This window comes from Argopecten irradians, chromosome 10, assembly GCF_041381155.1.
Source record: "Argopecten irradians isolate NY chromosome 10, Ai_NY, whole genome shotgun sequence".
Taxonomy (NCBI): Eukaryota; Metazoa; Mollusca; class Bivalvia; order Pectinida; family Pectinidae; genus Argopecten; species Argopecten irradians.
The window spans coordinates 34471693-34488368 of record NC_091143.1 but is presented as its reverse complement, the minus strand read 5'-3'; the positions used below and the strand labels follow the sequence as shown (position 1 = coordinate 34488368).

Sequence of the window (16676 nt, the reverse complement as noted above, 5' to 3'; positions counted from 1 at the left end):
ACTTGTCTATACCTACCACCTGTCTATACCTACCACCTGTCTATACCTACCACCTGTCTATACCTACCACCTGTCTATACCTACCACCTGTCTATACCTACCACTGTCTATACCTACCACCTGTCTATACCTACCACCTGTCTATACCTACCACCTGTCTATACCTACCACCTGTCTATACCTACCACCTGTCTATACTACTTCACCTCTGTCTATACCTACCACCTGTCTATACTACCACCTGTCTATACCTACCACCTGTCTATACTACCACCTGTCTATACCTACCACCTGTCTATACCTACCACCTGTCTATACCTACCACCTGTCTATATACACTACCACCTGTCTATAAATACCACTTGTCTATACCTACCACCTGTCTATACCTGCCACCTGTCTATACCTACCACCTGTCTATACCTACCACCTGTCTATACCTACCACCTGTCTATAAATACCACCTGTCTATACCTACCACCTGTCTATACCTACCACCTGTCTATACTCCACCTGTCTATACCTACCACCTGTCTATACCTACCACCTGTCTATACCTACCACCTGTCTATACCTACCACCTGTCTATACCTACCACCTGTCTATAAATAAATACCACTTGTCTATACCTACCACCTGTCTATACCTACCACCTGTCTATACCTACCACCTGTCTATACCTTCCACCTGTCTATACCTACCACCTGTCTATACCTGCCACCTGTCTATACCTACCACTTGTCTATACCTACCACCTGTCTATACCTACCACCTGTCTATACCTACCACCTGTCTATACCTACCACCTGTCTATAAATACCACCTGTCTATACCTACCACCTGTCAATAAATACCACTTGTTTATACCTACCACCTGTCTATACCTACCACCTGTCTATACCTACCACCTGTCTATACCTACCACCTGTCTATATCCTACCACCTGTCTATATACCATGTCTATACCTACCACCTGTCTATACCTACCACCTGTCTATATCCACCACCTGTCTATACCTACCACCTGTCTATACCTACCACGCTATACCCACCTGTCTATACCTACCACCTGTCTATACCTACCACCTGTCTATACCTACCACCTGTCTATACCTACCACCTGTCTATACCTACCACCTGTCTATACCTACCACCTGTCTATAAATACCACTTGTCTATACCTACCACCTGTCTATACCTACCACCTGTCTATACCTACCACCTGTCTATACCTAACCACCTGTCTATACCTACCACCTGTCTATACCTCCACCTGTCTATACCTACCACCTGTCTATACCACTTCATACCACTGTCTATACCTGCAACCACCTATGTCTATACCTACCACCTGTCTATAAATACCACTTGTCTATACCTACCACCTGTCTATATCTACCACCTGTCTATACCTACCACCTGTCTATACCTACCACCTGTCTATACCTACCACCTGTCTATACCTACCACCTGTCTATACCTACCACCTGTCTATACCTACCACCTGTCTATATCTACCACCTGTCTATACCTACCACCTGTCTATACCTACCACCACCTGTCTATACCTACCACCTGTCTATATACCTACCACCTGTCTATATCCTACCACCTGTCTATACCTACCACCTGTCTATACCTACCACCTGTCTATACCTACCACCTGTCTATACCTACCACCTGTCTATACTACCACCTGTCTATACCTACCACCTGTCTATACCTACCACCTGTCTATACCTACCACCTGTCTATACCTACCACCTGTCTATACCTACCACCTGTCTATACCTACCACCTGTCTATACCTACCACCTGTCTATACCTACCACTTGTCTATACCTACCACCTGTCTATACCTACCACCTGTCTATACCTACCACCTGTCTATACCTTCTACCTGTCTATACCTACCACCTGTCTATACCTGCCAACTGTCTATACCTACCACTTGTCTATACCTACCACCTGTCTATAAATACCACTTGTCTATACCTACCACCTGTCTATACCTACCACCTGTCTATACCTACCACCTGTCTATACCTACCACCTGTCTATACCTACCACCTGTCTATACCTGTCTATACCTACCACCTGTCTATACCTACCACCTGTCTATACCTACCACCTGTCTATACCTACCACCTGTCTATACCTACCACCTGTCTATACCTACCACCTGTCTATACCTACCACCTGTCTATACCTACCACCTGTCTATACCTACCACCTGTCTATACCTACCACCTGTCTATACCTACCACCTGTCTATACCTACCACCTGTCTATACCTACCACCTGTCTATACCTACCACCTGTCTATACCTACCACCTGTCTATAAATACCACCTGTCTATACCTACCACCTGTCTATACCTACCACCTGTCTATACCTACCACCTGTCTATACCTACCACCTGTCTATAACTACCACCTGTCTATACCTTACCACCTGTCTATAAATACCACCTGTCTATACCTACCACCTGTCTATACCTACCACCTGTCTATAAATACCACTTGTCTATACCTACCACCTGTCTATATCTACAACCTGTCTATACCTACCACCTGTCTATATCTACCACCTGTCTATACCTACCATCTGTCTATACCTACCACCTGTCTATACCTACCACCTGTCTATACCTACCACCTGTCTATACCTACCACCTGTCTATATCTACCACCTGTCTATATCTACCACCTGTCTATATCTACCACCTGTCTATACCTACCACCTGTCTATACCTACCACCTGTCTATACCTACCACCTGTCTATACCTACCACCTGTCTATACCTACCACCTGTCTATACCTACCACCTGTCTATACCTACCACCTGTCTATAAATACCACCTGTCTATACCTACCACCTGTCTATAACCTACCACCTGTCTATACCTACCACCTGTCTATACCTACCACCTGTCGTCTATACCTACCACCTGTCTATACCTACCACCTGTCTATATCTACCACCTGTCTATACCTACCACCTGTCTATACCTACCACCTGTCTATACCTACCACCTGTCTATACCTACCACCTGTCTATACCTACCACCTGTCTATACCTACCACCTGTCTATACCTACCACCTGTCTATACCTACCACCTGTCTATACCTACCACCTGTCTATACCTACCACCTGTCTATATACCACCTGTCTATACCTACCACCTGTCTATACCTACCACCTGTCTATAAATACCACCTGTCTATACCTACCACCTGTCTATACCTACCACCTGTCTATACCTACCACCTGTCTATACCTACCACCTGTCTATACCTACCACCTGTCTATACCTACCACCTGTCTATACCTACCACCTGTCTATACCTACCACCTGTCTATACCTACCACCTGTCTATACCTACCACCTGTCTATACCTTCCACCTGTCTATACCTACCACCTGTCTATACCTACCACCTGTCTATACCTACCACCTGTCTATACCTACCACCTGTCTATACCTACCACCTGTCACTACCTTACCTACCACCTGTCTATACCTACCACCTGTCTATACCTACCACCTGTCTATACCTACCACCTGTCTATACCTACCACCTGTCTATACCTACCACCTGTCTATACCTACCACCTGTCTATACCTACCACCTGTCTATACCTACCACCTGTCTATACCTACCACCTGTCTATATCTACCACCTGTCTATACCTACCACCTGTCTATACCTACCACCTGTCTATACCTTACCACCTGTCTATACCTACCACCTGTCTATACCTACCACCTGTCTATACCTACCACCTGTCTATATCTACCACCTGTCTATACCTACCACCTGTCTATACCTACCACCTGTCTATACCTACCACCTGTCTATAAATACCACCTGTCTATACCTACCACCTGTCTATACCTACCACCTGTCTATACCTACCACCTGTCTATACCTACCACCTGTCTATACCTACCACCTGTCTATACCTACCACCTGTCTATACCTACCACCTGTCTATACCTACCACCTGTCTATACCTACCACCTGTCTATAAATACCACTTGTCTATACCTACCACCTGTCTATACCTGCCACCTGTCTATACCTACCACCTGTCTATACCTACCACCTGTCTATAAATACCACTTGTCTATACCTACCACCTGTCTATACCTACCACCTGTCTATACCTACCACCTGTCTATACCTACCACCTGTCTATACCTACCACCTGTCTATACCTACCACCTGTCTATACCTTCCACCTGTCTATACCTACCACCTGTCTATACCTGCCAACTGTCTATACCTACCACCTGTCTATACCTACCACCTGTCTATAAATACCACTTGTCTATACCTACCACCTGTCTATACCTACCACCTGTCTATACCTACCACCTGTCTATACCTACCACCTGTCTATACCTACCACCTGTCTATACCTACCACCTGTCTATACCTACCACCTGTCTATACCTACCACTTGTCTATACCTACCACCTGTCTATACCTACCACCTGTCTATACCTACCACCTGTCTATACCTACCACCTGTCTATACCTACCACCTGTCTATACCTACCACCTGTCTATACCTACCACCTGTCTATACCTACCACCTGTCTATACCTACCACCTGTCTATACCTACCACCTGTCTATACCTACCACCTGTCTATACCTATCACCTGTCTATAACTACCACCTGTCTATACCTACCACCTGTCTATACCTACCACCTGTCTATAACTACCACCTGTCTATACCTACCACCTGTCTATACCTACCACCTGTCTATACCTACCACCTGTCTATACCTACCACCTGTCTATACCTACCACCTGTCTATACCTACCACCTGTCTATACCTACCACCTGTCTATACCTACCACCTGTCTATACCTACCACTTGTCTATACCTACCACCTGTCTATACCTACCACCTGTCTATACCTACCACCTGTCTATACCTACCACCTGTCTATACCTACCACCTGTCTATACCTACCACCTGTCTATACCTACCACCTGTCTATACCTACCACCTGTCTATACCTACCACCTGTCTATACCTACCACCTGTCTAACCTACTACCTACCACCTGTCTATACCTACCACCTGTCTATACCTACCACCTGTCTATACCTACCACCTGTCTATACCTACCACCTGTCTATACCTACCACCTGTCTATACCTATCACCTGTCTATACCTACCACCTGTCTATACCTACCACCTGTCTATACCTACCACCTGTCTATACCTACCACCTGTCTATAACTACCACCTGTCTATACCTACCACCTGTCTATACCTATACCACTGTCTATACCTACCACCTGTCTATACCTACCACCTGTCTATACTACCACCTGTCTATACTACCACCTGTCTATACCTACCACCTGTCTATACCTACCACCTGTCTATACCTACCACCTGTCTTATACCTACCACCTGTCTATACCTACCACCTGTCTATACCTACCACCTGTCTATACCTACCTGTCTATACCTACCACCTGTCTATACCTACCACCTGTCTATACCTACCACCTGTCTATACCTACCACCTGTCTATAAATACCACCTGTCTATACCTACCACCTGTCTATACCTACCACCTGTCTATACCTACCACCTGTCTATACCTACCACCTGTCTATACCTACCACCTGTCTATACCTACCACCTGTCTATACCTACCACCTGTCTATACCTACCACCTGTCTATACCTACCACCTGTCTATACCTACCACCTGTCTATACCTACCACCTGTCTATACCTACCACCTGTCTATACCTCCACTGTCTATACCTACCACCTGTCTATACCTACCACCTGTCTATACCTACCACCTGTCTACTATACCTACCACCTGTCTATACCTACCACCTGTCTATACCTACCACCTGTCTATAAATACCACCTGTCTATACCTACCACCTGTCTATACCTACCACCTGTCTATACCTACCACCTGTCTATACCTACCACCTGTCTATACCTACCACCTGTCTATACCTACCACCTGTCTATATCTACCACCTGTCTATACCTACCACCTGTCTATACCTACCACCTGTCTATATATACCTACACCTGTCTATACCTACCACCTGTCTATACCTACCACCTGTCTATACCTACCACTGTCTATACCTACCACCACTGTCTATACCTACCACCTGTCTATACCTACCACCTGTCTATACCTACCACCTGTCTATACCTACCACCTGTCTATACCTACCACCTGTCTATACCTACCACCTGTCTATATCTACCACCTGTCTATACCTACCACCTGTCTATACCTACCACCTGTCTATACCTACCACCTGTCTATACCTACCACCTGTCTATACCTACCACCTGTCTATACCTACCACCTGTCTATACCTACCACCTGTCTATACCTGCCACCTGTCTATACCTACCACCTGTCTATACCTACCACCTGTCTATACCTACCACCTGTCTATACCTACCACCTGTCTATACCTACCACCTGTCTATACCTACCACCTGTCTATATACACTGTCTATACTACACCTGTCTATACCTACCACCTGTCTATACCTACCACCTGTCTATACCTACCACCTGTCTATACCTACCACCTGTCTATATCTACCACCTGTCTATAACTACCACCTGTCTATACCTACCACCTGTCTATATCTACCACCTGTCTATACCTACCACCTGTCTATACCTACCACCTGTCTATATCTACCACCTGTCTATACCTACCACCTGTCTATACCTACCACCTGTCTATACCTACCACCTGTCTATATCTACCACCTGTCTATATCTACCACCTGTCTATATCTACCACCTGTCTATACCTTCCACCTGTCTATACCTACCACCTGTCTATACCTGCCACCTGTCTATACCTACCACCTGTCTATATCTACCACCTGTCTATACTGTCTATACCTACCACCTGTCTATACCTACCACCTGTCTATACCTACCACCTGTCTATACCTACCACCTGTCTATACCTACCACCTGTCTATACCTACCACCTGTCTATAAATACCACCTGTCTATACTACCACCTGTCTATACCTACCACCTGTCTATAATACCACCTGTCTATACCTACCACCTGTCTATATCTACCACCTGTCTATACCTACCACCTGTCTATATCTACCACCTGTCTATACCTACCACCTGTCTATACCTACCACCTGTCTATACCTACCACCTGTCTATACCTACCACCTGTCTATACCTACCACCTGTCTATATCTACCACCTGTCTATACCTACCACCTGTCTATACCTACCACCTGTCTATACCTACCACCTGTCTATACCTACCACCTGTCTATACCTACCACCTGTCTATACCTACCACCTGTCTATACCTACCACCTGTCTATACCTACCACCTGTCTATACCTACCACCTGTCTATATCTACCACCTGTCTATACCTACCACCTGTCTATACCTACCACCTGTCTATACCTACCACCTGTCTATATCTACCACCTGTCTACACCTACCATCTGTCTATACCTACCACCTATCTATAACTACAACCTGTCTATACCTACCACCTGTCTATGCCTACTACCTGTTTTTACCTAATACTTATTTATACCTACTACATGTCTATAACTACCACCTGTCTAAGCGTACCAACTATCTATACCTACCATTTGGCTATAACTATCACCTGTATATTACTTTCGCCTGTCTTTACCTTTTCTTCTCCCTAACGTCTCCCTTGACACATCTTCGATACTCCAGGGGTTCCTATCACTTGCGATCTCTACACTCCTTGACTATTCCATAGTAAAATAGGAGGCAACTGAACTGAACAGGTAATTTAGTCCTTTGATGTACATCAAAAGAGGCGTATAACGGTACGTTGTGCTTGACTGTGTGGCTTTGAAGTTGGAGGTCGTTCTCTCTGTAGTCTTCAAAGGAAATGTTTGCGGCCAGTGGTTGGTTCAGCTTTTTTTCGCTGAGCTGCCTCCAATTTTACTATGAGATAGTCCAAGAGTGTAGAGATCGTAAGTGATCGGAACCCTTGGAGTATCGGGAGTATCGAGTATATCCTTGACACAGTCCAATTTTGGCGTTCAGTTGAGAGCTTGCCCATTATAGGTGTCTCTTGGTTCTGTCCCCTAGCCATGACAAACCACAGTCTATAAATATGGTAGTTTCTGCTCGTGCGTAGCGCCAAGCATACAGGGAGTGGGACGATTGGTTCGCCAGTTGTCAGTATAATGTGACTGGGTGGGGTGTGTTGCTAAGTATCTTCGGCGGCATACTTCAGTGACATAGTACTATAAAAAAGGCAAAACTTGCACTGTACAAGAAGACACAACACGAATTCACCGCTGCCAACAATTACTCGCACCACACACTTTATGCAGTAATATTGTAATATTATATTTATAAGTACCAGTCACTTATCTGACTATAACCTGCTTACATTGACCACCTGTCTATATATAGTATACATTTATCACCTGCAATAGACATGTGGTAGGTATAGACAGATGGTAGGTATAAAGACAGATGGTAGGTATATAGACAGTTGGTAGACATATACAGGTGATATGAATAAATCAATGATAGGTATGAATAATATGGTAGACATGAACATTCGGAAGGTACTATTGCAATAGTATACGAATAACATTTCAATCATGTCTAGCAAATTTCCTCAGACTTACAAAACTCATACCAGAAATTCTTTTGTAGCGACATGCAGACAGATCTGAATGATGTAGTGAGTAAAGTACGAGAAATTGGAGAACTTCTCAGTTCTCTTGAGGCTACATTGAAAAGGTGAAAATCATTACAAGCTACATTACATAACCCTTATTATCATCAATATGATTGGTCATCGGTTAATGGTTTGAAAATCATTGATACTATATACAATTGTTATTATTTAATATAAACTTTGACACCCATGCTCATTTTTTTATCTATTCAAACACACAGATTTTTTATCATTTTTTTTTTTTTACAAAAAAAAATAAAAAAAAAATGACAAAAATAAGTTGAAACTATAATGTAAACCACTTCCTTTTCGCAGGATATGAATTTTCGCGTAATTTCACGAGTAATATTCATCATATAAATAAGATTCTGTCTAATTTGGGGTTTTGTATCAATGTACATAAGTCTACGTAAATGGAACCCAGAAACCCTGAATAGAAAAAGCATATTTTGACTTGCAGATCGTTGATACATTCAAGAGATAATGCCCTACATTTAATACAAGGTATGTCTTTGCTATACAATAATCAACTTCAATCAGGCATTTGTAAATATAAGAGAGATTAATTATCTTGTCGCGTATTTGTAGATTGTAGAAAAATGATGACAGACATATGAGATATATTTTGGTAAAATGAGCAACCTTTTTTTGTTTGAGAATATTAACCCATCCACCCTATCCCTTCCCCATTTAGTTGATGCAAAGTATCGCAATCAATACCTGAAGATTATAGATCTCATTTTAAGAGAGCAACCTCTCTATCTTTTGATGAAGTTAATTAATTTCCAGTACTTACAGTTGATCACTGGATTCGTAATCAAATCTTGTTAATAACTAGATTTTAAAAAACACTTGTACCTGGCCTCTGTCGTAGTAATATTCAGTTTGAATATAATATCCTCTACGGCACGTCTTTGTTTTCAGACACTGACCGGATTTTCGCAAATATAATTGAAAAGACACTAACAGCACAAGAGACTTTGAAGACACATTTGTCGAGCCTCTGCAATCCATTGGCTAGACCTCAATGTCAAGTTCGTCCTGTTTCAACCAATACTGAGCCAAAACCAAGTTCACTAATGTCATCGCCTACGATACCAGCTTTTTCAGTGAAATTGCCACTACAATCATCCGTAGACTTACAAGACCAGCATATATATAAGGAACTCTCAACACCGACACACCATGCAACACAACCTGGTGTTATGGAGTTGAACTACGGCAATTCTACCGGTATGCCGTTTGGGGGTTATAGCAATTCACGTCACTTGGAACCGCCATTTGACAATAGAAAAAGAATGGCAATGGATAGTGTTAAACCAGACCAGCAAATGTTAAAACAGGGCAGTTTCCCATGTTTAGCATCTTTTAATCTCGACTTTACATCCATGTTAGGGGTTGCAATGCCAGGCCTTGAAGACCTACAGAACCGATTTCAAGGCTACTTACAACAACATATACAAACTTCTGTCAATTCCCATCTAATAACATGGATGACGGATCACATCGACTCTGATACTGATCCCAATGTTCGATTCAAGAGGTAATAACTTGTTGTGTATGTGTTTATTTTCCACAGGGAAAATATTCCTCATGTTTTGACCTGAAAATATATTACCCATATGCATTTATTGAGAGTGGAGGGTCCACAAAATGCAATGCATATGACTCTCCTCTCACAGCAGAGAACATTTTATTACACTGTTTTGATCTTAAATTCATCAAATACTTCAACGTCTCCGACTTGCAAACTCTTTTTTTCATGTCGTGAGAATCGAGATGATTTTCATGTCTTTTATCATTATTATTTATTTATTTATTTTTATGTCTAAAAGTAAAGTCATGTATGATCAGCTTTGAATGATAGTATCATGTGACATTATCTCTATTATAGCCTTTTATATTTTCCATACGATTCTTATTTTATTTTAACTGAAAAAATATTTTACAATTAAACATTATTGTAACTTTTGGTGTTGACAAAACTTATTAAAAGCTCTTTTTGCCTCGAATATGAAAAATACTGCATATAAATATATAAAAAGCCAAACAAAATATTTCTGACTTCTAATTTCTGATTTCTAATAGAACAACCTGGGCGATATCATTGAGCTTCAGTCATATAAAGATTATGTTCATCGGAATCACAAGAACGTTTGAACCGCTCGGTATTATATTCGGTATTATACTTGGTATTATACCTTATTGTAAAACATCACATCATAATGATTTTTAACCATGAATCCGAGATGGCAACCGAAGAAAAAGTTGAAAAGGGAGCTTCTTATATTATTATTGACGTGTTACGTTACAAATGATTTGCCCTTATCAAGGGTAATAAATAAAAATCCTCAAATTACACTAAAATGTATCTTTATGTAAAGTGGGAAGTTTGCCCTTTTTATAGTGCTATATCACAAGCATGCCGCCGAAGACACCAGGCAACACACTCCATCCGATCACATTATCCAAAAGTGAGACGGCGTCAAGGGAGACGTTAGGCAGAATACAAAAAAATGTACAATTACGTAGATTATCTCTTAAATTAAGTCACCTTCTATGATCATGCAATAGGGGCAATAGGTACAATTCTATACCGCAGACTCCCAAAACAAACACTTAATACACGCTGCACAAACCATACATGGGAGGCTGTCATTACATGACCATGGCTGTTAATAGGACGTAAATTTAATCAAAATTCAAGCAAACACGAAAATGTTCAAATGAAGAGACATTAACTCTAACTGTTTCAGTTATAACGAACCTTGTAAAGATATGCAGCAAAAAATAGCAAAATATACATATTGCTTTATAATAATAAAACAAACTGTGACATATAATAGATAATATATACAGCATTGATTATCATCAAAATACTGATTATTAAGATGTGTATCTTATTAAAAATGCAATCATCGCTAAGCAGGAAATGTTTACTTTGATAGGGTCACAGAGTTAGGAGCGGAATCGTCGAACTGCATATTACGAGGATTACAGCAGATACCGGCGTTCCGTACGTATAATATGAAATATTTTATCTGTTGATGTGAAAAAAAATACATTAGGTGACCTCAGGGTTTTCTCCTTTGAGGAAAGCCAGTTCTTAAAAAATGCCCCTCTTCTGACGAATGGTATTTTTCTATATCAAAAGCAGGAGCAGACGATTTGGTATTTTTTCTTCAGTTACAAAAGTTACTTACTATACACCATTACCACCTATGAAAATTATGAGCTTCTTCTTTTACTTCAAGATAAAAATATTAAAAATAATTAATTGCGTCCCAAAAAATACATGCTGTGCCCTATATGGAATTAAGTACTAATTGCGCATCCACCAAAAACAATATTTTAATTATTTTGTGTGTGTTAATTATACATCTGTTTGCATGAGTAAACTCCAATTATTGTTCAAATAATTAGAGTCGTTTACGCTCTGTCAGCGGTGGAGCATCTTCAAATTTCATTTGGTACACACGTGAAACATAACTCTACTTGTGCTTTGTTTATAACGAGTGAATCAATGGTGTTTTAAAGCGATTGATGTTTCATATTATTTTGTAGTTGAAAGTGACAACTTATCTGCAGTTGTGTCGTTTATACCTGAAGTTGACAAAGAGTTTGAGAAAGGTGAATAGAAATAGAAATGCCAATTAAAATGTTATCTTATTTGTGTGCAGCGGAATAATGCTTTAGCCGTTGAAACGACGTTAGGTACATGTATTAGACCCTGGCAAACCTATAAATCTGATATTCCATATGTCTATAAATCGATTATTTGATACAGTTGAACGAGACTGGATTGAAATGTGATTTACTAAGCAGCTTATGACAAATATACAAGAAAATGTAAGTTTAATTTCACGAAAGAAAAGTGCACCAGGGGACGATAATGTTTCTATCACTACATAGCTATGTCATTATATTTACTAGTATCTATAGCACTTACTCTAGTCATTTGACCAAAAGTGACTTCAAATCGCTTTCTGTTAGCATGTAAATGAAACAGAGACGTCTGATTGGTTAGAATATAGCTAGTAACATGTTATTTCCGCTAGTAGTGCCCTTATAGAAAATCACAAAATATTGACCCCACGAATTAAATATGTTATATAGTAGGGAATTCCATCGACATGGGAATCTACAGGTTAAACGTCACATAAAGATAACTTGAACCAATATATATGAATATGTAGGCACATATGTATATAGAGAAAATCGGCACAAGATTGTCTTGGTTGACTAGAATATGAAGTTTATAAATGGAAGTAAGTTGTGCAAACTTCTTTGCTGTTTGTATGTTCAACAATTAGTATGTTTAAATCAGTGGATTTGAATGAATTACGTAAGTGGATATGTTTCAAATTATGTTCATGTGTTCTAATGCATATTCTGATTTTATTTAGTCGAGAAAACACAACGTTTGCCAGTCCGTGGTGATGGCCCCGATACCGTTCTATGTCTTGACACGTCAGCTAGCATGAGCGGAGAAAACTTCCAGACAATGATCACAGTCGTTAATAAAATTATAAATGGTAAGTGTATCTATATTTACATAACCCCTCTTATCCCGCTACTCTAGCCCATGGTATGTTATGTTTGCAGATGGCATTTGTGCAATATCAAACTTTCCATAACTTCATTATCTTGATGCAATTGTGCATATGCATATCAGTTAAAAAATAATTCTTTATAATATCAACTTTGTTCCAATATTTTTTGCTTCAAAATGATAAAAAGAAGATTAAATCAAATCGCACGACAACAGATCCATATAATAACGATGCAGTTAAACTATTTTAGTATATGATGAAAGATAAAAGGAATATTAAACAAAATATTTTCTTAACATGCAGGTATCGAAGAACTGACAAATTATGAAGAGTTGCAAGAAAACATAGCAGTAACAACGTTTGGATCTAACCCCAGAGTTGTCACTCATCTAACAAATGACTATAATGACGTCAGAGATAGCATTCGTAAATATTTTACCGTATCCACCATGTCTCCTGCGAAAGTTACCTAGTTTGAGTCAAATTGCATTCTTGCCTTTTTGCGTCCAAAAAAACTCACCAAAGAAATTTCTCATTTTGAAAAAAGATATAATAAATTTTTATCATATACGCTAACAACTTCAAAGGAAACATGCATTTTATCTCGTAAATTTCCATTATATGTACATATGTTTGTATGTTTATTTTACTCTAATAAACTGATTTAACCGTAATGCTATTATTTCGTCTGAAAACATATACCATCAGTACTTTTTTCTTATGTTTCTGTATGTTTAACACTTAATTTTAAAATACAAAGAGTAAACATACTCTTGTGCATTTATAGTACTATATCAATGAAGCATGCTACCTAGGACACCAATTAACATACCCCACCTGGTCAATTTATATATTGTGTGTCTCGGCCAGTACACAGAGCCTACTTCACAGAGACAAGCGCGCTCAACCGAATCCAAACGTTAGGTAATGTCCGGGAGACGTTAGAAAGGAGAAATTTTGTTAGGAAGAAGAGAAAAGATAATATCTGAAATTTAGTGGTCTTTTACGATATATCATGCAATAGGGACGGCAGGTAAAATTCTAACGCTCCACCTGCAAGGGGTTTGATGATATTTTAATTGTTTGTCAGAGTCTCTACATGCTGAGGGGCCAAGCAAGCTTTATCGTGGCCTGGCGATGGCTGTTGCTGCTTGCATCGGGAACTGTACGTATGCATATCAGAAAAATATAATTGTCGCCAAAATAATTTGTACCCAAACTGTTGCTTTTAAATTATCTCCTAATTGTATAGTTGTTAAAGGCGTAAAATCATAGGGGTTATTTCATTTCATTATGAGTAGTTAAACCACCAGCTCTTCAGAAACACATTGTCTTGTTTTTTAATGTACACCCTCGATACTCTATGGGTTACTATCACTGATGTTACATCCACCCTTGGACTAGATTATGATAATAAAACGCCTGTGAAATCTTTTCTCCCAAACTGCCTTCAGTTTTACTGTGAGATAGTCCAGGGTGGATATATACAACGTCAGTAATAAATTGTAGTAACCCTTGGAGTATAAATGATGAATTTATTATTATCAATATAAATCTTCATTTTATCCACGATTTTGGCGTTTTCTCGGATGTTTATCTGTGATTAATGTCAGTTTCTTTTTCATTCGTATTATTTTTGGTTGATACTTCTTCACGTGACTAATGTCATACAGACTCAGAGGTCAATATCAACGATGTCCGACTCATGCCCCGGATTATAGTGGTGACAGACGGGAAGTTTTCCTCTTATCACAGACATACTGGAGAGGATACGTTTGACCCGATGAACGCCATCATGGTATGTTAACTCTCATATTCTCAGGACATGTATACAGGCAAACCTGCGTTAACGGTCACCGGAGATAAACGGCCACCTGCCTTAAGCGGTCATGTGCGTCTTATTCAGTTCCTAGAGGAAACTCATCTTTTGTGTTGTGTCTGGCTCTCCCCTTTGACACATTATCATTTATATCTTATTTCCAGGGATATGCGCAATTCTGTTTACATATATTTTTTTTCTATTATGCAAAACAAATGTCTGTTTAGGGTTACATTGGCAAACTAATAGGGTCGGTGGGTCATGAGGATTTTTTTTTATTATCTTTCACTCTAAAATATTGGCCGGTTCGGAGTCTGAGATCGAAATAACGAATTTTATTTGAAAAATGGGGAAAAAATAGGTTATGGCGTAAAAATCAGAGTAGGTTGGGTTACCCTAAACAGACATATTATTTTTTTGGTTCTTATAGTGGTGAGGCGCGAACTTATTCAATTATGTTGATTGCTATTCAGCCAAAGGTGAATTATATGATAACCCACGTGTTGTGGAGCTGTAACGCAGTACCAATTTACATACAGAATGGAACCCAGTTGATAACAGACACTACAACAGTGTCATGCTACCACTAAACAGTAAAACATCATTCTCAATATCTTTTGGTTTTATGAAGTCGTATACAAAAATGGAACGACATTCTTTATAGACACGAAGCTATAATTTAATGATTTTAAAATTAATTTTAATAGCTCATCGAGGTACTAATTAGGCGTTATTTTTCGTACTTTTACATATATTTTACGATAAAACAAATTAATTGTGGCGCATAGACATCTTAGACAGTGTTTCAGTTTTGTCACTATAAAATTTCCGCGAAAACGACCTGTGTGTGTGACGTCATAATATTCTATCTGCAAATCTTTCAATCTTTGCAAACAAACTTCAAACATCTAACCAATAGAAATGAGTGTAACATATGAAATTAAATTATTTCATACTATTTTACACGAATGAAATGTTGTGCATAATTTTTAAAACAGATCCCTTATGCTGCGAAAATAATGAAAATGAGTGGACAAGTTTGTTACTGCGTCAAAATAGGAACGGCTGACGATTCGGTAGGTAACCAAGATCATTCTGAAATACAATGTGTGATGTATATTGATTAAAACAATGCTGCATCTTAATAAAATATTTGTTTCCCTGATCAATATAAAATATTTGTTTCCCTGATCAATAAATACGTATCTTATATCATTAGGTAATAGTTGTTTTAACAAGGCAAAAACACACGTCACATGAAAATAAACGCACTTCGATTCTCTTGTATAACTTTACCGTGTGTGACGTTCAAATTGGTACATTTTCTTCAAAATGAATTTCATGTATTTCATTGCAGTGAATGAAATTTAGAGACTCTTCTTGTTTTTACGCGGACGCAAAACAGACAAAACATACAGCCATGTTATTGCAGGAAAATATAATAGGGGTTGCATCTTGTATCAATCTGATTAAAATACAGATCCTTATTATCACTACGTTTGATATGAGCGGAGGGGTTATAATGATCTGTATTTCAATCAGATTGATATT

At 39.5% G+C, this 16676-nt stretch overlaps 1 protein-coding gene across 6 annotated transcripts in view; it reads left to right on the top strand.

The window, feature by feature from the left end:
• The window catches only part of LOC138333715 (uncharacterized), a 29730-nt gene that overhangs the window by 2820 nt on the left and 10234 nt on the right, over positions 1-16676 (top strand). For 4 of the 6 annotated variants that reach the window (XM_069282266.1, XM_069282265.1, XM_069282270.1 and 1 more), the window contains exons 2-11: positions 8729-8815; positions 9214-9257; positions 9678-10296; positions 11702-11769; positions 12318-12383; positions 13160-13288; positions 13610-13732; positions 14397-14471; positions 14980-15104; positions 16124-16201. In XM_069282266.1, the coding sequence (XP_069138367.1) occupies positions 8733-8815; positions 9214-9257; positions 9678-10296; positions 11702-11769; positions 12318-12383; positions 13160-13288; positions 13610-13732; positions 14397-14471; positions 14980-15104; positions 16124-16201 (1410 nt within the window). In that variant the 5' untranslated portion in view covers positions 8729-8732. The remainder of the gene's footprint in view (positions 1-8728; positions 8816-9213; positions 9258-9677; positions 10297-11701; positions 11770-12317; positions 12384-13159; positions 13289-13609; positions 13733-14396; positions 14472-14979; positions 15105-16123; positions 16202-16676) is intronic. The other 2 variants (XM_069282267.1, XM_069282268.1) reach the window with 2 other exon arrangements.